Source organism: Neophocaena asiaeorientalis, unplaced genomic scaffold (genome assembly GCF_003031525.2).
Source record: "Neophocaena asiaeorientalis asiaeorientalis breed wild unplaced genomic scaffold, Neophocaena_asiaeorientalis_V1.1 scaffold345, whole genome shotgun sequence".
Taxonomy (NCBI): Eukaryota; Metazoa; Chordata; class Mammalia; order Artiodactyla; family Phocoenidae; genus Neophocaena; species Neophocaena asiaeorientalis.
In genome coordinates, this window is record NW_020175181.1 from 103,398 (window position 1) to 123,506 (window position 20,109).

At 49.8% G+C, this 20,109-nt stretch overlaps 1 protein-coding gene across 1 annotated transcript in view; it reads right to left on the reverse strand.

Annotated features, from left to right (window-relative positions):
• Positions 1–20,109, reverse strand: part of PLB1 (phospholipase B1) — a 134,232-nt gene that overhangs the window by 78,284 nt on the left and 35,839 nt on the right. The window contains exons 8-17 of the mRNA XM_024764469.1: positions 19,725–19,815; positions 19,337–19,388; positions 17,773–17,859; positions 10,861–10,923; positions 9,994–10,073; positions 8,842–8,917; positions 7,804–7,908; positions 6,680–6,736; positions 2,007–2,078; positions 1,135–1,209 (exon numbers count right to left, since the gene is read on the reverse strand). Coding sequence (XP_024620237.1) covers positions 1,135–1,209; positions 2,007–2,078; positions 6,680–6,736; positions 7,804–7,908; positions 8,842–8,917; positions 9,994–10,073; positions 10,861–10,923; positions 17,773–17,859; positions 19,337–19,388; positions 19,725–19,815 — 758 coding nt within the window. The remainder of the gene's footprint in view (positions 1–1,134; positions 1,210–2,006; positions 2,079–6,679; positions 6,737–7,803; positions 7,909–8,841; positions 8,918–9,993; positions 10,074–10,860; positions 10,924–17,772; positions 17,860–19,336; positions 19,389–19,724; positions 19,816–20,109) is intronic.

Genomic DNA, 20,109 nt, shown 5'->3' on the forward strand with positions numbered 1-20,109 from the left:
TAGTGTCCAGGTACCTGCTCTGAGTCGCTGCCCCCATGGAGCTTGCATCCTAATGGTACACAGCTGGTATTCAGTAAACGTATCCTGAAGATATGCATTGCTCCCTCTCCTATAAAACTCATGGCATGCCAGATACTGTTATATGTGCCTTATACTTAATAACTTATTACAATTTAACAGCTCTGTTAGGTAGCACTATGACCTATCACCATTTCCCAGATTTGAAAAACTAAGGCACAGAGAGGTTAAGTCCCCCTGACACACAGCCAGTAAGTGCAAGAGTCTGGATTTGAACCCCGAGCCAGCTCTCTCAAATCGCGGCACCATGGTGCCTCTCAGATGTATCCTTACTGCTGTGTTATCAGTTAGAAAGCATGGGACAAGCTGATAAATCAAGTCTTTTACGCCGTATCTCTTGGGCTTTGTGGTGCAGGCCCAGGCCATCAGCTTTGCCTACACCCCTGGGAGTAAATCGCACCCTCTTTTATCCCATAGGGAGGCAGGGGTGGTGCTGGGACCACCACCAAATTCGTCTCAACCCATATTGGTCCCCAGTCCTCTGAGGAGGAGACAACCTTCAAGTGTTTCTCGCATCCTCAGAGGAGTGCGGGAGTGCCCTATCTAATCTTGACAAGAAGTATCAGAAAGAGACTCATGAGATAAGTCATAAGCAAGACATGTGTGAGGCGGCCCCTAAGGTGTGGCCGACAGCTGAGGTCTTCCGGTCTCCATGCTGACAGCTTTCAGACTTCACCCTGTTTCCCTGCCTTTTCTGGACTTTCTCTTCAGATTAAGGGCTCAGATGAGTTTTAAGGGACTTGTCAGAGATCTGGGGAGGGCCTGAAATTCTTGTCTTGCATCAAAATAGACGGGGAACAGGTAGTTCTGAGCCCCCCAACACACCCCTTGAAGCCATGGGATGCTGGTTGCTGAGGCCGTTTTAAAGACGGAACTGGAGGGCAGCCCTGCTTCAAGCACCAAGGGGACAACCACATATGTGCTCCTTCACTCTCCTCCAACCTACCCATGGGGTCCAGGACACAAAGAACTGCCCTGGAAGCTTCAAAAGACTCAGCAAGGTACGGCCCCTGGTTCATTTGCATGTTTGTCAATCACAGAAGAACCTCTCCATACCTCAAACTCCGCATGGGATTCCAGCAACCTGGGCCGATAGTTGCTGTTCCTGTAGGTGAACAGATAGGGATTCTCCTGCAGAGAAAGGCAATGCGTTGTAACCACGATCCAGAAATCCGTATCCTATAATCACCAACTTTTATCACCCAGCAGTGCCTTTGGCCAATCTGAAACATTCATACCATCCTTTAAAGGACGAGAGAAACATTCTCTGGCTTTTCTTCTCTGTACTGCTCATTAGTTCCCTGAAGGAGTTCATTAACATTTTGAAATTTCCCATTTGCAGCAGTCAGCATCTTTTGCTCTCTACCCGAGGTCCATGCCAACAGGCAAAGTAGGTATATTTCCATGAAAAGAGAACCTAATCTTAAGTTTCCTGAGAGCCAAGGCAAAGAGGAAAAGAGGGTGAATTATACAGTTCTTACAGCCTGGTAAAAAAATTTACCAATTCATCAATAAAGCCAAAAATTTGACTAGCATTAAGTGATAAAAAAGAATTCTGTTCATTTACATTCAGCTATTTTTTCATTAATTTATTCAGCAACATTAATTCTATACCTACTATTTATTAGGCACATATTTAAGACCCATCTTAGCATTTGGGGCCATGTGAGCTGTGGCTTTGTTCCTATGACCTCTACAAGCACGGAAGGGGCCTCAGTTCTGTTAAAACAGCTCTCCTGGCCCACAGGTATAAACCTTAGGTGTGCCCAGGCCCAGATAGAACAGACCCGAGACTCTAACGGGCTAATGTCTCAACCAGGTAAGACCCACTTTGCAGCAAAGCCCCCTGCTTTGTGACCCCACCTTTCTCCCCAACTCAGCAGGAGGTGCCGCCCCCCGGCCCCCCGCCCCCTCCAGTCCTTGCCTACCTGAGAGGGACATTTCACTGGCCTTCTCTCTTTTGCACTGAATGGCTCATCTTTCTGTCCTGCTGGCTCCATCTAGAAAAGAAGGTGATGTTTAGAACAGAAAAGTCTTACACGGGCGGCAGCATCCTAGGGTACTACCACTGAGAAAGGCTCATTAGCTCAGTGTTTCTCAGAGTGTGACCCTGGGTGGGCAGCATCAGCGTCACCTGGGAACACGTTAGAAATGGCAAATTCCCAGCCCGCAACTCTGGGGTGGGGTCCAGCTCCCTGTGCTTTATCAAGCCCTCCAGGGATTCGGATGCACGCTCAAGTCGAGGGCCCACTGCGGGAGAGGAACCACTGATTCCCAGCCCACCCCTCCTGCTACAGGGGAAAGTGAACACCAGGGAGGTTGAGCTGACACTAGGACATGGATGTCCAGATTCTACCAAATCGCTCTCATAGGGTCACCGGCTACCTGATCACCCAGGAGCCGGTTATTCAGCTTGATGTCACATCCCCCTCCTTCCTGCCCTGCTGCTGGCCGGCTCCCTGATTAAATTTCCCTCAGAGAGGAGAGTAGGAATGGGAAGGAAGGGCAAATAAATGGCTCTCGTGTAAACCAGCAGGGAATGAATGAAACCCTCTGTCACCTGGCAAGCCCCATGTCTTTACCTGGGACACAGAGGTACAGTGACATGGGACATAGCACAGCGCCACGCTAACAACTAGAGTGTCTAGCCATTCAGGACAGTGAGCGTGGGACCAGTGGCTGACAGAGGCAGCTACTTGAATGGTAACTGAAGCCTATCTAACAACATAGATGAAAAGTGTACGGTGTACCCGCCAGAGAAAGCAGCAGAGGATGGGCTCAGGTAAGAACATCGGAGGGGAGACAGAGAAACGAAGGCAGTTGGAGAATTCAACGGAGCAAGGATTTTAAGTTCCTTCTGTTATTTTTAAATGTTCATTATACATCTGTAAACACTTAACAGAAAAATACAGTGGCTTTGAGAGATCACAGATTTTCTCTTGCACGCACCGTCTTCTACTGTTTGGGGACCTCGCGTTTGCTGTCAGCCCTGCTGCCTAGAGGAGCTGGGCTCCTAGGTCACCCGGTCCCTCCTCCCCACTCCGCTCCCCTCCCACAGACCTTGACGGGGGACAAAAGTGCAGGAGGCTACAGGATGGAGCCCCCGTATCTGGCTCAGTCACGGGCTCTGCCATCTTCCACGAGCCCTTTAGATTCCTCAGCAATATCTTGCCCCGGCATCTGTGCCCAGCAAACAAGAAGCAGGGGAAGAACTTTACCTCCTCAGGTAACCTTCCTTCACCCAAACGGACAGGGTCAGATAAGAGGGTGTAATTAACCTTCTGGAAAATGAGTGGCAACCTTTTGCTCAGGGGCTGGAGGAGGAACTGCACTCCCCATCTCCTTTCAGTTTTATTCTGATGGTGGACACTCCTAAGTATGAGATTCCAACCCAGAACTTTCAGGGCCGCCCTGAAAGGGAGTGTTCAGTGGGCCTGAGTCGGTGGCCCAATGTTGAAGTGGCCTGACTTCTCTTCTCCAATCTTTCAAGAATTTAATCAATAATAGAATCTGGAAAGAAATGTGGAGAAAGCCACGTTGTGATAATTTTAGTCGAATGGATATAACAGAACCTAATTTTTTAAGGACTCCAAAGGAAAATTCATAGGTTTTCCCAATAAATCCATTTGCACTAAGAACCTTGTCCTAAACGTCTCTTTATCAGTCACCTACGTCCTTCCTGCTGCCATTAATCCCCTTTACACACGCTCTGACCCTCCATCCTCAGGATGGAAAATGACTCGGCTATATCAAATGACCCTTTGCGTGTCCCTCCATCCACCGCCCTGCACTGCACATGCCCGCACGCACCCTGGGGACGCTGGTCCTGTTCTCTTACTCCACCCTTCAGCCCTTTAATTGCTCGCATCTCTTCTGCACAGCTTCCCTGCCCCCGAGATGAACTGGAGCGTGGCAGGGGTGGCGGTATGACCTTAGACGTGCTCTCAAGAGTCCCGCTTGACTGTGAGCCCTTCTCACCTCGCCCTGCGCCTCTGGCGCTAGCGCAGGGCTGGGAATAAGGTCGGGGGCCGTGACTGTGGGACCTGGCAATTGAGTCCCCACAGGTGGGTCTCATCAACACTACTGTTACATAAGAATCATCAGAAGTTATTGAGGAGGCAGGAAGGGCCCAGGGAATGAATTACATCCCAAACACAAAACCCTCCTCTGCTCCGTGCCAGGAGCTCCGCTTTCCGTCTGGGTGGCTCCTGCAGCCAGGTGTGTTTCCGAAGCAGGGCCGCTCACGATGACTGCATGCGTGTGTGGGGGGTTTTCCTTCACTGGCCCTCAGAGCTTACGCGCACCTCGGGACTTGGCCCGGGGAGCAGACACTGTGTGGCCCTGCACAGTCGCCGCCATTGCTGTGTCCTAGGTCGAGGCCAAGCAGAGAAGCGGTAGAAGCTGGGCCCCTCTGGTCACAGCGATTCTGCTGGTCCCTCTCTGCTCCCCACGTAAGAGGGTGGCCCTCACTCGGGGCTCTTGTGTGTCTGCAAATGTGGGCATGACGGACATAGCTGTCTTTTACCTCCGTAGTCGCAGTTAAGCCCAACACCACAGAGGCACACAGAGGTGGAGGCAGGGAGGCTCCTGGACTCCCCATGTCCCTGGGAGGACGCAGGAGGGAACCCAAGGGTGAACTGCTCCTATATTTCCCAAGGTCCTCTGAGGCTGGCAAATAGAGAAAATGGGGCCCAGAAAGACCACGTGACTCACCTCAAGAAACAACCAAATGCACAGCTGGACTCAGAGCCCAGGTTTTCTGGCTCGTTACCCAGTGCTCTTTCCCCTAAACTGTTACCTTCGTAATTTCTCATAAATTAACCTGCAGGAGCTGTCCATGCGTTCGGGAGCCGTGGGATGGTCTGGCATTTTGCCCGAGAGGAAGCCAGGGGACACGCTTCCCTCCTTGTTGGCTCGGCTACAGGGACCTCGAGGCCTCTCCCTGGGAAACGACTGCTGGTTCGTTGGGCAGGTAACTGCCCACCTAGGAAAGCTGCCTCCTCCCCAAAGCCCCTGGGACATCTACTGGGTCCCAGACCTTTGGCCTTGAGTGTGAGACCTTCTGTTCCCCTCCGAGCACCTGCCCATCCTCACCCTCGAGCGGGTTTCAGGGCGCTGTGCGTGCCGTGCGCCTGTCTGATTGCACAGGGCACTTCATTCATTCGTGGGGCCTCCTTATCCCGTTCCTCTCCCACCACCCCTTGCTAGTGCATTTTATTCTGTTCACACAGCTCCTCTTGCCTGGGAATGCCAGCCTCACCTCCTCTGACATATTTTCCCCCAACCCATGCCGGCAAAGCCAATTCCAGTCCCACGCTCGTGGGGCTGTCCTGGCCTCTTGCCCATATCCCTTTTGGGTGCTCTGTCCAGGGCATGACCTTGTTCCTGCTGTGCCCTTCCAGCTATTCGCTAGGCCATTTGGTGTGTCTCCTGTATCTTCCTTGGACCCAGCATAGGGTAGGCACCCTCTAGGCTTTCTTTTGTTGCTTGGGAGAAAGGTAACAGAGGAGGAGAGAGGTTTGGCTGAGCTGGAAGAATCAGCCCTCCTCCCCCAGAGAGAGGGTAGAAGGAGATGAACAGCAAAGTGGTTTTCTGGGGCCTGACCGCTCAGGGGTCAGGCCCACCAACAAGGGTCCTCGTTCAAAGAAATCAAATGGCTTCTCCGAAGGCTAGTGTGACTCCATCAATCCGGGCTGCCTGGGCTGGCCCCTGCCCTCCCTGCTGTCTTACTGGCCACTGCACACCCAACTACAGCTGCTCACAGGACTCAGCACAGCACCTCAGTCTGAGGAGATGGAGGGAAATTTTTCTAATGCAAGGAAGAAGAAAACCAAGTTGCCGTCACTGGAATTCTACGACAGTTTGGATGGGAAAAAAATAAATGGCAAAATCAGGTCTCTGTCTGGTGCTCTGGAGAGGTTCAAAGTTTTGATGGAACATTCCATCCACTGACTAATCCCAGACAGCCCCGGGGGACCTTCAGAGTCTGGGGGAAGCCCGTCACAGTCAGAGTAAGAAGGGCCACCCAGGGTGAATACTCGCTGTGGGCCGGGAGGGAGCTATACACTCTCCACGTGCTGGCTCAGGGGTTTTGCAGAAAGGGAGCTGAGACCCTAAGTTCACACAGCTTGTGAGAGCTTCGAACCCAGGTCTTCATCACTCCACACTCACCCCAGGCACCACCCTGGGCACTGGAAACTTAAGTGTAAAATGAGGGAGAGCTGGACCAGGTTGCTACGCGAGCCTTCTCCCTAGTGCCCCACTCCAAGTGAGGTCTCCCAGACAGATGCCAAGGAAACGTTCCTGCATCCGGAAAGAGCAGGACTGAGGCTGCCCAGGGAGCCGTGCTCACTGTCAGGGCTGCAGCCCAGCTTCCAGGAAGAGGAGGTGAAACTCCCAGGTGGTGCCAGATGGGCTGTCACTGGATGTGGGAGGGACCCCTGATGGCCCAGAATCGTCATCTTGGGGTCCTGCTTGTGTCCCTCAACCCCTCCATCAGAGCGGTGAGCAGACGGGGCACGACGGCAGAGGCCCTGCTTCTCCTTCCATAGACTAAACCCCAGGCTGGCAGGGCAGTGCCCCGGGACCCCCAGCCACTCACCATGCTGTTCCAGAGAGTCAAGGCGAGGACGGTGGGATCCTGAAGTGGTCGCTCCCCCTGGAAGAGAACCAGATGAGAAGTCCCGTGTGCCCCCGGGGATGGGACAGCCCTGCCGTGCACTCTGAAGCTCTCCCGGCAGAGATGGGGGTCCTGATGCACCCAGATTCCATCTCTCAGTCCCTCCCCATCAATAATGGCGGGGACTTATAGGCTCGGAGGTGAGGGCCTGTAGGGGCGCGTCACACGTCTGGCCGCTCCTCCGCATTGTGGGGTTGTACATACTGTCCTCAACAGCAGAAGGAGGTGACAGGGAAGTGATTCAGGTATGGTCTGAGTAGGGGGGGGGACGGGAACTAATATTCCTCCTCCTACTAAACCACTATTTAAACATCACTGAAGTCCTGGAGGGACACAATGACTCCAATGGCAGGAGCCAGGAGCCTGGAGGGAGGGGCTGTCCCACATGTACAGTGCTGAAGCCCCAGAGGCACAGAGACCTTGCTGAGCTGAGCACGTATGCACCCACCACAGCGCTTGTGGTCTGCAGGGCCCCCCAGGGTAAGGGGCGTTTGCCCAGTGACCTGGGTGAGGAAACAACTCGAAGTACCCTCCCTTGCAGGGATAGATGTGGAGGAGCCTGCAGGGGGAGGAGTGCAGTGTGGTGCCTGGAAATTCCATCCTGAATAGTCACCATAGCTGAGAGACACTGCGGGCTTCCAAGAACCAGGAGCTGCTCTAAGTTCCTCACATGTATTTAATCACCCTGACAACCACTCTAGCAGGCGGAATGTTAATAACGGCCCTGATTTCACAGATGAGGAACCAAGGCACAGAGAGTTCAAGCAACTTGCCCAAGGTCACACAGCCGGCCCATTCCAAAGCCAGAAGCCGTCTGGCTGGAGCCCATGGCTCTTTACCTCTGGGCGGCTCTGCCTCTTGGAACCTTCCTCACGGGGCTATCCAACCCCACGGGGAAGTTGTCTAAAAAGTATAAGAGAACACTGCAGCATTTCCCCCTGAGACTACACATCCTGGGCTCGGTGGAGCTCAACTGGGTTGGGGCATCTGCGGAGGAGAGGGCAGGGGAGGGGGAGGGAGAGGGTGTGGGCCATGCCCCCACTCACCGAGGGTGGCGGCAGGGCTCCCTCGTAGAAGAAAGGCTGGAAAACCACTGCGAAGGACTCCTGCTCGTTGTACTTGCTGGAGGCCAGGAGCTGTTCCCAGGTTTCCTGAAGAAAGGAGCATCAGCGAGGCTCAGCCTGCCCCATCCTCACACCAGGGAGTTCCCAGCAGCCCCCCGGTCAGAATCACCCACCCATGCTATTCTGAATCACATGCTATTGGGAAGCTCCCTCTCATCTCACACTTCAGGGCCCTTTGATTAACTAAATCAGGTTTTCATTTTCCTCTGACGTCCAGCAGCAGGTAAGACCTGAGAACTGTTCTCTGGGAGCTCAAGAAGTATACGCCAGCCCAGTATGTAGCTAGGGTCCCCACTCTCTCTTCAAGGGCTGAGTTCTGTACAGGGATGTGCTATTAACCACTCAAAAAATGTCATTTCCAAAGCAAGAGAAATGACATACAGCTTCATGTAGAAAACTTCTTATACAAAACTGCCTCTTAAATAAAAATCATCATGTCAACACATGTCGGTGGGAACCGTGCTTTGCACTGTTTGCTGGTGGGGATGGAGGTTTCCGCTGAGCCACGCACACTGTCTTGGGGTCTCTCCTGTAAACTAGATGCACATCTTCAGGAGCCAGACCATAGTCCGGGCTGCAGTCTGGGCATAAGCCTAGTCCAGGCAAACCAGTCCACCAGCCACAGATGCAGTGGCAGAAGGGGTGTTGATGACCAAAAGCATCTCAGAACGAGCTGCAAAATCCTTCAGCATCTTTTACCGTAGGTACCACCACCACCCTCCACTTCCATCCACTCTCCCCGCAACCAGTATGGCAGTTCCCACTTTACGTGCTGGAAGATCAAGTCAGCACCTGGAAGCGACGCAAGAGTAGCTGCTGTCGTTCGCTCCTGACTCAGTTCTGACTTCAGCTGGTGGGGTCCTACATCAGCAAACGTGTGCCCTAATTGTTCCCACCATCCCTGTTCTCATGACCACCTGCCCCTGTGAGCCAACAGGCAGTGTCCCAGAGTGTGCTCACCTGATAGGCCCACTGGGTCACAACCCTGGACAGCCGTGAGGTCTCCCCTGAGCACCTGCAGGGCTCGGCCGTGGGACTGCAGGTTAAAACAAGCGGGAAGTGAGCATGGATGCCGCGTGGGGCCGTTTGGACTCCCTCTTGGAGGAAGGTGGGACTGGGGGCACTGGGAGTTGCTTTGGGAGCCGGGGAAGGGGAAGCTGGAAGTCTTAGACGGCCCAGGAGAAGGAACGAAGGAAGCACACATTGGGGAGAAAAAAGGGTACGTTATGGCGCTTCCCTGGTGGCGCAGTAGTTGAGAGTCCGCCTGTCGATGCAGGGGACACGGGTTCGTGCCCCGGTCCGGGAAGATCCCACATGCCCCGGAGCAGCTGGGCCCGTGAGCCATGGCCACTGAGCCTGCGCGTCTGGAGCCTGTGCTCCGCAACAGGAGAGGCCACAACAGTGAGAGGCCCGCGTACCACCAAAAAAAAAAAAAAAAAAAAGGGAATGTTTGGGAGACGCTGCCTCTCACTTCATCTCCTGATGCACCGCCTCCCTCACTGCTCCTCCCCCAGAAACCCACCTCCTGTTCTCCCCTCCCCTACCCTGAGCCATTCCTTCACCTTTCTTCCTCTTCAAATCCCCCTATCCTCTCTGCACTGTCCTCTCCTTTCTGTTGCCACCACCTACAACGCCCCTGCCCCGACTTTATCCACGTGAACTCCTTTTCCACGTGCCAAGTCAGAAATCTCAGGATCTGGGTTCAGAAAGTTTAAATTCTCTGAAAAATCTCAGAAATACATGGGAATCAAGTTGTGTGAAAATAAAATACAATTAGACGAAATTGTCTTTCCAGTTTCTGGAAATAATACTTCTTGGCTAATAGCTGTTTTGCCCAAGCTGGTTTTTAAACTCTCAAGTCACTCTGGTGGGGCTGGGGCACCCAACCAGGCTGCATATTTCATCCTTTAACTCAGTCCCCAAAACAATGCGGCAGAGGGCCCCTTCCGCAGCCTGGCTCTGCCCCCGCTGGCTGTGTAATCTCACACACGTCGCTTTGTCTCTCTCCCACTCCACGCCTTGGATCAGTTGATGCACGTGAAGTGCCCCACGCGGTGCCTGGCGCGTGGCGCCAGTCGACAAATGCTGGTCCCTTTTCACTTCCCTTTTTACCTGAGCGGAGTCCCCTGATGCCAGTGCGAGCCCCTCAGAACCCCGGAGAGATCCACCAGGTTCACAAATGCTTTGGGGACCTAGGGGGATACGAGGGGCAAGATGAGCATTTGCAAAGTCGCTGTCGCTGCCCTGCGGCCTCTCTGGAACCCCTGGTTTGAGCCTAGTTTGGGGTCTGGCTGAGCACGACGGGACTCTCCTTTGTTAAACAGGCAGGCCTTTTGGGACGTGGTTGGTTGGGGTCAGTTCAAAGCTGTCAGCTCTGTCGGCTGCGCCATCCAGAAATGTGTCATTCACCGCCCCTCATGGTGGGCAGGGCACCTCCCCAACACAGGGCAGCAAGACTCAGTGGTAATGGGACTGTGGACCCTCTTCCTCCCTAGGGAAAGGCGGGGAAGGTGAGAACCCAGAGCTCCCCTGGGATTTCCAGGACCTGCAGTGCTCACACTAATCACTTAGGGAAGCCCTGAGAGTTCTCAAGGTCCCCGCAGGCTCCAGGCCATCACTGCCCCAGACACAGTCAGAGCCGGGCCTCAGGAAGGAGCGGGTCACAGAGACCCCAGGGAGGAACAGGGCTGTATCCGCCCTCCTCCCCAGGGGGCGCTCTTAGTAATATCCTTTGCAAGAGTGAAGAGGTCTATCTGTGACCCGTGTTTTCATCAAAAGCACTCCAGAGCTTTCCCTTTCCCTGGGGTCTTGGTCTTCCTCCTGGGAGTCCATTTTCCCATCCTGGTGGAGGCCATTTGAAAGAAACCAGAACCTGTCCCCCCACCCCATGGAAGGGCAACTTCTCCCGGCTGCTGCAGGTGCCCATGAGGGAGCTCTGGGCGCGTGGTCCCACCAAGCTGAGGGAGCTGCCAACCTCACCTCCTGATGCAGGCAGTCCAGCATTCTCGTCAGCTGGTCCATGCTGCTCGTCACGTGTCTTTGCTGTGGAAGGAGAAATGTTCTGAGTGTGGGTGGGGACGGGGGACACGGGGCAGAGAGGCCCAGGCTCACACTGGACTGTCCCTTCCCCTCCCCAACCCCCCTATCCCCCCTCGACAGAGATGATAGTAACAAAAGCTCCATCTAGACCCCAGTTTCCCACACACAAGTGTAGAGTTCCCAGAGCTTCCTGGGATTTTTGTCCATTCTCTGACTTCCCCAACACATCACCCACCAGGAAAAAAGTAAACTCTCCCAGATGAGAAGTTCCATGTCAGGGAAGGGTGAACCCAAGGCCAAGGCAATTCTAAAGCTCACATGAGGGACATGAGACCAGATTTATTCCCAAAGACTGATGGAATCACTTTGACCTGAAGAAAATCAGGTCCAAAGGGGAAACGCTTGGATTTAAGGACCCAGATGAACCTCAGAACTTCCACACGGCACTCTTATCAGACCTTTCCCTGCCACATCTACCCTAAGAAAAGGGCTCCTGTCACTGAGTATTTAAAGACACCTTCTTCCCACCCAATTCCTTGCAGGTAATGAAAATAAACAAATGAGAGCACTTCAAAAAATGACCCGGGTTTACCTTTCCAGTGTAAAGACAAAACAAAACAAAAATAAACTTTGCAACAAGACAGATTCCTAAGCTGCTTGCAAACCTGCTGTCCCCTGAGGCGACTTGGCTCAGACAGGAAGACAAAGCAGGCCTAGCAGCCGTTCTGTTTCCTGGGGGGGACACAGGTGGTGACTCTGGAGACAGCTGCCCATCAGTCGGGCTGGGACCGCGTGGAGGGCGGCCTCCCGCTCCTGCGTCCCCGCTTTGGCGCGAGGCTGTCCTCTGGAAGCCAGTCCAGCCCAGTCTGCTGCCATAGCCAGCAACAAAGCCTCTCGTCTCATTTTTTCTCTCCCTGAGCATGACATTAAGCATCACACTTTCCCTTCTTAGGAGTCATAGGAACTTCGGTCTAGAAAGGTCCTCACTGCCTGTATCATACGCAGGGCATCCCTCTTTCCTCGGGGAATCCCTGTATGGGTCTCCTCAGACTGCAAACCCTGATTTAGAAACCTCTTAGTCAAGGTGCTGATTCACTGCTACAGAGTGAATCGGGGCCCACCTAGGCTTTCCAGGTATTGAATGGTTGTCCTTGGGGCACCAACTGTCCCTGTTCCTTAGTGGAAGACATAATGCTCCTATAGAATGTCCCCTGCCTAGAAGGTCACACGTGATAAACTCCTCCATAACTCGAAGTCAGGAAAAAGCTCATTTCTTCAAAAGAACTTACACATTTCCATATCTTGCCCCCAGAATCAGAAGAATGCTCTGTTACCAAACATGTGCCTACAACCAGACTTAACTTTTTCTACCAAGTTATTTATCCGGGATTTATTCCAAGAAGTAAGATTATTCAGTCAAAAGACACAAACACTTTTAGGTTTCTTGAGCCATACTGCCAGCGTGTCCTCCAAAATGTTGACACCTGTTTCTAAAGGCATCTGCAACGAATAAATGGGTATATTTTTGAAACCAAGTGTTGTCATCCATTAGATACCTTAAACTACAACTCGCTTAATAAATAATGAACTGTAACCTGCCTTCACTGATCAAGCTCCCTTTGTTTTAATAAAAACTTGCATGTTCTCCAAGCGTTCCACGGCCTAAATAATAAGATGTTTGTCCTAGTTGTGTTTCAGGAACTTGGAGTCAGCTGTTCACTGGCTCAAGCTCCAACTGGACAAGACTGGTTGAGGCCTCCAACTGGGCGTGTGTTGAGTGTCCCATCAGTGACCTTCTGACATCAGAGGGCCCAGAACTCCACCTTCAGAACATGCTAACACTACCATTTTCTGAACATGCGTCCCATGAAGAAGCATGTGTCCCCTTGAAGAAGCCTGTAGCTTAGTTGCACCTGCTCAGAACAATTACCTCACCTTTTTCTTCTCTCCAATCACCTATCCCCCACATTCCCCATGCCTCGGACTGCCCTGCTTCTTTATTCCATAAATATCCCGAGGTGGATTTGAGATTTGTTCTCGCATCTCCTCACTTGGCTGCCTGGTGAGTAAATCCTTTCTTTCTGCAAACCTCGGTGTCCCAGCATTTGGCCTGTCATGCATGGGGCAAAGAAACTTGATTCAGTAACAGGTTTTTGCAGTGTTAGGCTTTGTTTTTGTTTTTCTTTTCCTTTATTTTTTCTCTTCTCGCAATTTTGTTCTTACTCCATAAAACTAGACTTTAACTGGAGAGCAGTAAGCAAGAGTCCAGACCCTAAAAGCATCCCTGTGTCACTGCCATGAGCTAGGTTACTAGTTAGTTCTGAAGCACCTGCCTTTGAATTGCTGCATCCACCATAGCAGCCCTGAGGAAGCACCATCACTGCCTAATGAATGGTTCCTGGTCTTACTCTCTTACGGCTTTGGTCTTAAGAAATCCCTAAAGAACACATGTGGACACAAGCCCTTGTCTATTCCCCATGAAAGGAGCCCAAAGGTCTCTTAGGGGAGGAAAATTCCAGGTCCTAAGTAGGGCAGGACCGGAGTTTAACATTTCTTCTTAACAATAAAATACCTTTTTCTCACATGAACTATTTCAGGAAACCTGCTATATGTATGCCACAGTTAAAGGCAGAGCTGCTCTGTGAGGTCAGGTGGAAGCCTGGAACCCACAGTCTCAGAGCACCTCCTGCAGCCCCTGGGACTCTGCAGAGCAACCCCTGAGGGAGAGGCCATGCCTGGGATGTGCTTTGGGGATGCAGAAGTGCTGTGTAAGAGCTTCTCAGATGGGGGATCCTGGTTAGCTGTGGCCAGAAGCGCCACCAGGGAGACTAGGAGGTGAGGGCTGGGTCTGGGCTGCAGAAGCAAGAGTGCAAGAGTGAAGGGAGGAACCAGCCAGCCCAGGCCAAGGAGGTCGAGAGCCAGAACCATGAGCCACAATGTCCTTTGGGGGAAATGGAAGTGCAGGTGGGATTTATTCTAGGCTCCAAAGCCTCGGTGGTCTTTGGGCAAAAGGAAAATCAAGATGGAAGGAAAAATGCAATACAGTGGGAATATGAGTGGATGATAGTAAACATCGCTTCAGTGAGTTCAATTTACAGAGATTAAGTCACTGGTATGTAGCCATTTAGAAATCAGGAGTGGAGCATGGCTACTTTTGTCATATGTTTACAACCCATGAAAAGTGTGAGGTTCTAAGCGTGAATATACCTAATCCACATGTATCAACATGACTAGATCCTGAGGGGATTTCACATACTGACAAAAAGTCATTGGCTTTGATAACAACAAGTGTTGGCAAGGTTGTAGGGAATGGGTGCACTCAGACACTGGTGAGAATATGTGATATTGTCATTTGTAATACGAGGTATATATTTGGTTTTTGTCCCCTTTTGCGGCACAGAGCTCATAAACCATTGGAATTTCCTAAGTGATGAGAGCATAAAAGTGTATTTTGCTGTGTTAATGAGGTGACTTTGGGACTACACCTAAGGATGGGGGCTGGTTGCCAGGAGAACCAACCCTGGGATCAGAGAGTTGGAATTTTCAGTCCCCCTGCCCACGACCGCCACCCAACCTGGGGCTGGAAGTTGAATCAACTGTCGTTGGCCAATGATTTAGTCAATCCTGACTATGTAACGAAGCTCCATAAAACCGCAAAAGGATGGGTTCAGAGAGCTCCCCCGTTGGTGACCACCTGCAGGTGCTGGGAGAGTAGCCCACCTGGAGAGAGCATGGAAGCTTCTCGCTCTTTCCCCATACCTTGCACTATGCATTTCTTCCATCTGGCTGTTCCTGAATTATATCCTTTTATAATAAACCAAGAACCTAGTAAGTAAAATGTCTCCCTGGGTTCTGTGAGCCACTCTAGAAAATTAATTGAACTCAACGAGGGGCTTGTTGGAACCTCCAATCTATAAGCAGTTGGGCAGAAGCGCAGGTGACAACCTGGACTTGGGACTGGCATCTGAAATGGGGGTGGGGACAGTCTTGCAGGACCGAGCTCCTAACCTGTGGGATCTGACGCTGTCTCCAGGTAGATCGTGTCAGAATTGAGCTGAATTGTAGGACACCCAGCCGGTGTCTGAGAATTGCTTGGTGGCGTGGAAAAGCCCCTTATATGTGGGGATTGGTCCCAGGATATTAGAATATAAAGGTGTTTAGCTCCTTTGGAGGGCAATTAGGCAGCCCTTTAAGACTTAAAGTGTACGTATCTGATGACCAGCAATTCTATGTTTACGAATCTACTCAAGGCACTTTCTTCAAACTGCTTTGATCATGACCCACAGTGTGAGATATGTTTCACATCACAACCCGGTACACACATATCTATATATAAATGAAGCAAAAATAATCACGAACCAACACTTACCTTACTACATGCAATGAACTCTAATATTTTATAGTTGAGCCTAGTCTATTTCTTTTTTTATAATTTTTGGTTGTAATCTTTTAAACTGATTTTTGACCCACTAATATACTTCAATCTATAATCTGAAATATAATAAATTACACTGTAATTGAATACAATGAAATATAATCACTATTTAGAAAACCACCATGTTCAAGTAAATGAACAAGATTGTTTCTATTAGTGGAAAACTAGAAACACCTCCATGGCCATCAATACAGAAATAGTGAAATAAAATGTAGTAAATGTACACAGTGGGATACTATTTAGCAAGTAACAGGAATAAACTCAATCCATATGTATCAACATGACGATCTCAAAAACACTTGATTAGTGAAAAATAATTGTTCAGTGGTACATACGATATAATACTATTTATGTTAAATCTCTCTCTTATATACACACACATAAAGGAATACTAGGATTTACAAATAGGCAAAAGGTTTGGAAATAAAAAGAGAGAGAGGATTGGAGGTGGTGGCTAAAGGGTATTTTAGCTTTAACTATAATGTTTCCTTTTTTAAAAGAAGAAAGCGTCTGTGCATTGCTTGTGTAACTAAAATTTAATAAAAATAAATAATGCATAAATGCACACAGGAATACATCATGTATGTATTCAAGAATGCATGTAATGTATTGAAGGAATAAATACACGAAAGAATGCAAGAATTCACATAGGAATGCTCGAACACAAGATAAAATATATGGAAGAAATTATGAATGAGTGTAAGTATCAAATATTAAAAAATCAAACAAATGCTAGCATGAACAAACTCATCATAAATATAATAATGTGTGCCTGCGTGTAAGAAGAGAGAATGAATTGATGCATAAATAGATAACTTAGGGATGGATGCGTGGATGCGTGGATGGATGGATGCGTGGATATATAGAGGAATGCAGCAATGCCTAGATGCTTGTTCGAGCATTTCAATGCATGAATGTGTAAATTCATGAGTAAATGTTGGTGTGGCTAATGGCCAAAGAGCAGGGGGTGGTGCAGAGACTAAACAGGGCATGGAAATTTCACTTGGTATGGGAGAAAACAGAGGTGAAGTAGAATAAGCTTCAAGATCTATATGCCACAAACCCAGGAGATCTGCAGGAATATTGTTTAACAAGAGCTCATTAGGCAGCTTGGTGCTTTGTGACCGCCTGGAGGGGTGCGATGGGGAGGGTGGGAGGGAGGGAGACGCAAGCGGGAAGAGATATGGGGACATATGTATATGCATAACTGATTCATTTTGTTGTGAAGCAGAAACTAACACACCATTGTAAAGCAATTATACTCCAATAAAGATGTAATTACAGATCACTAAGGATACAGTACAAAATGTACCCAATCCCACCTCTTCATACTTTGCTAAGAACAGGGTGCTTCAGTGATATATGAGCTTAATAAAATATCAAAAGAAATAATAGTTCTGGAAGAACCAAATCTTCCTGGTTAGAGTTATCAGAGCTGTTAAGAATTACTACTAAAATTTAATCAAATCTATATCAACTATAAAGGAAAAAAAAAAAAAGAGCTGATTAGGGAAGGTGGGCTTCTGTCAGCATTCTCCCAGGGCCTAACATCACTAAAGGGAGGGGATTTTGGTGGTGGAGCAGGGGTCATGGGGCATTTGGAGGAAGGCAAGAGTACGTATTTGGGAGAGGGGCACAGAAAAGAAGAGGACAGCATCTCAAGAAACTTCACCCTTGCCTGTGCCATGGCCTGGTGGAGGCCCTGGAAGGCTGCTGAAAGGACAGTGGGCAGGTTTTTGAACTGCCGTAAGTTGGCAGGGCCAGCTTGGTGGCAATTAGGCTTCAGGCTCCAGAAGGGTCATCTGTGTGCCATTTACGTCACCATAGCCTAGGCCTCTAAGCCACCCTCTCACTTTCAGTTGATCCTAACCTGGACACTTGTCAATAAAGACTTAAGTCACAGTCAGTCACCCACCTAAATATTTTAAAAGTCACACGTTTCATATCTCATTCCTGGCAACGCCAAAGAGCCTGGAAGATGTAGTCTACCTAATAAAAAACTAGACAACTTCCCACTAAAACTAGGGTTCACGGTGAGCTAGAGTTCAAGAGGTGTTATCAAAAGTACTGCTTTATTTCCTAAGTTCAGCATTCAAACGAAATCAGAGTTAAAAGAGGCAAAATGATTTTTGAACTAGGAAGCGGATTTTCCTCAGGTGCAGAATGACCATTGACTCAGCTTATCTATACCATGGTTTCCTTTTCCTGAATGGTAAGGATGGTAAGTTAAAAATACCTCTCCCTCAATGTTTCCTTGAGCCCTTAGACATCTGTCTGTCTCTCTACCTGCCTGCCTGTCCTAACTCTGAAACAGGTGCTATCAGGCCCAGCCTGCCAGATGTAGATCAGGCAGGTTTAGTTCCTTCTGTACCCACCCCAGCATCTGCAATCCCTCTGCCTCCCAGCCTGCGGTTTACCTGTTGGGCGGAGGGACACAGGTGACACTGGCTAGTGTTACTGAAGAACACGGTGATGAGCTTCCAGTCATTCTGAAAGTCAAGTTGCTGGAAGAAAGGACAATAGCATCGAAAAGAGACGGTGGTGAAACCTGAAGCCAACAGAACTGCTTTCTTTGCATGTCTTTCCATTTCATACACCCACCCCCATAAAACCATATGTATGGATTTTTTTTTTCCCCAAAAGGAGGTGTATATGGTGGGAATTTAAAGTGGTATAAACTGCTCTACGAGGCAGTCTGGCAAAACTTATCAAAACTGTTTTTTCTTTTTTAAAGGGCTTACCATTCGATCCAAGCCTTGTTCATAAGAGTCAAAAACTGGAAACAATATAAATGTCTAAAACAGAGGACTGCTGTGTAAGTTGTGGAATGCTCATAAGACAAAACACCATGTAAACATCGTTAAAACGATGCTGGGAAACGTAATTATTGTCATGGGAAATAGGATACCGAGAAAAGCAGATTATAAGAAGTCTCTACATCTAGTAACGTCCCTGTTTTATAAAATATAGACAGATAAACGTGCTTGGAAAAAATGTGGAAGGGAGTGTACACCAAGTTGGGAACAGTAATTCTCTCTGGGCATCATGCTTAAGGATGATTTTAATATTCTTCTGTTGGTGTTTTCTGATCTTTCTCTAATGAACATGGGTTATGTGGAACAAAAAATAAACTTCTGGCATCACTCCTGCAATTGTCCCCGTCCTTGTATAACCTGGAATGACCTGGCTTGAACGCCTGAACTCTTTAATGAATGCGTGACTGGCCTTAAAAGTCGTTTCCCTTGGTTCCAGGGATCCAGGCTGAGACCCTGGTTAGAGCCAGCTTGGTAGCAAGGCTTGCCTTGATTTGATACTTGTTCATAAGGAGAGCACAAAAGATTAGAGGTGGCTAATTACAAGTCCATATGTGAGTTTCTGAGTAAAGAGTGTCTGAACTGCTAGAAGAGTGGAGACCAGGGCCCCAGCATGTATGTTACAGAAGCCTCCACCCAAGAACTAAAATGGGTATCGTAATTAATAACGACAGCAGTGGCCACTTCAGTGACCATGACAGCTGCAGGCTTGCACTGAGCACCGCCTCTGTGTGCCAGGCACATCCAACACCTCATTGAATCCACCCTAAGCCCTGTGCTGCAAGTCATTTTATTACTCGCATTTCTTAAGTGGGAAAACTGAGGCTAAGAGAGGTTAAGCGCCTTACCCAACGTCACACAGCTAATAGGAGGAAATTCAGGATTCCCACTCAAACTGGTCTCCCTCTGGAACCCAAGCTGTCAACCATCTTGCTGAGCAGGAAGTTATTTAGCCCACCTGCTGACTTTCGGCAGGACCACATTGGGAACATGAGAAGTGGCCCAGGATTTTACTGGCCCCCAGAGAATCACCAGGGGAAAGGCAGTCTCCGAGGGCCCAGGCCACACAGGTTGCCTAGTTCAGGGCAGGATGGCCCCGGGGCGTCAGCTGCCTGATTGCCTCTCAGCAAACACAGATGGCCCCCGGCAGAGCGGGATGGATTCTTACCTGGTTCTCTTTCATGCTCCTCACCAGCTCTTTTGCCTGAATCCACAAGTCTCTGCACAGAGGGAGGGAAGCAGAGAGAAAAATCAGTTAAATACCACTCTGTTGAGGGCCGGAAGCTTGCCCCTTGCCTCAGCCCACATGCCAGTCTCTGAGTTGGAGGCTACACTACATCACTCCTGGGCTCTGGAGGGCAGACATTGACCTGATTTTTTTAAGTTAGGCCCATCAAACAGACTCAAATCAGTGCAAGAGATAAGCTTTGGCTTTAACACAGATCTCTAGTTTTAAGCCTCTGACTCTTCCGGCCCGCCACCCCAAATCCTCCCATCTAGAAACCCAGGACTGACAGGAGTGCACGACCCTGCAAAGTGTCAGAAGAAGAGCTTACTCAGCAGCATTATGGGGTACCACTCCCTTCCCAGGGCTGCAGATGGGCCTCAGGACAGATGGATTGAAGTGTCTGATGACATCTGAAAGGACTAAAGAGAGAGCTGGTTTGAGACCGTGGTCTCGGCATGCAGGGGTCACCTGTAAAGACTGACCCCCTTTGGGGTGAGGTACCAGGGTCATTGCCCCTGTTCCGAAGCATGACCTGCCTTGGGCTGTGAGGTCAACCTCGTAGCAGGGCCCTAGAAGTAAAGGGAGCTGGAAAAAAAGAGCATTGGTCAGGTGCTAGGCCAGGCCAAGCGCTAAGCACTTAGGTGTGTGCGAAGGAATCCTGAAGCTGCGGGAAGCCAAGCTAGCTCCCCGAGGTCTCGGGGCTGCCTGAGGCG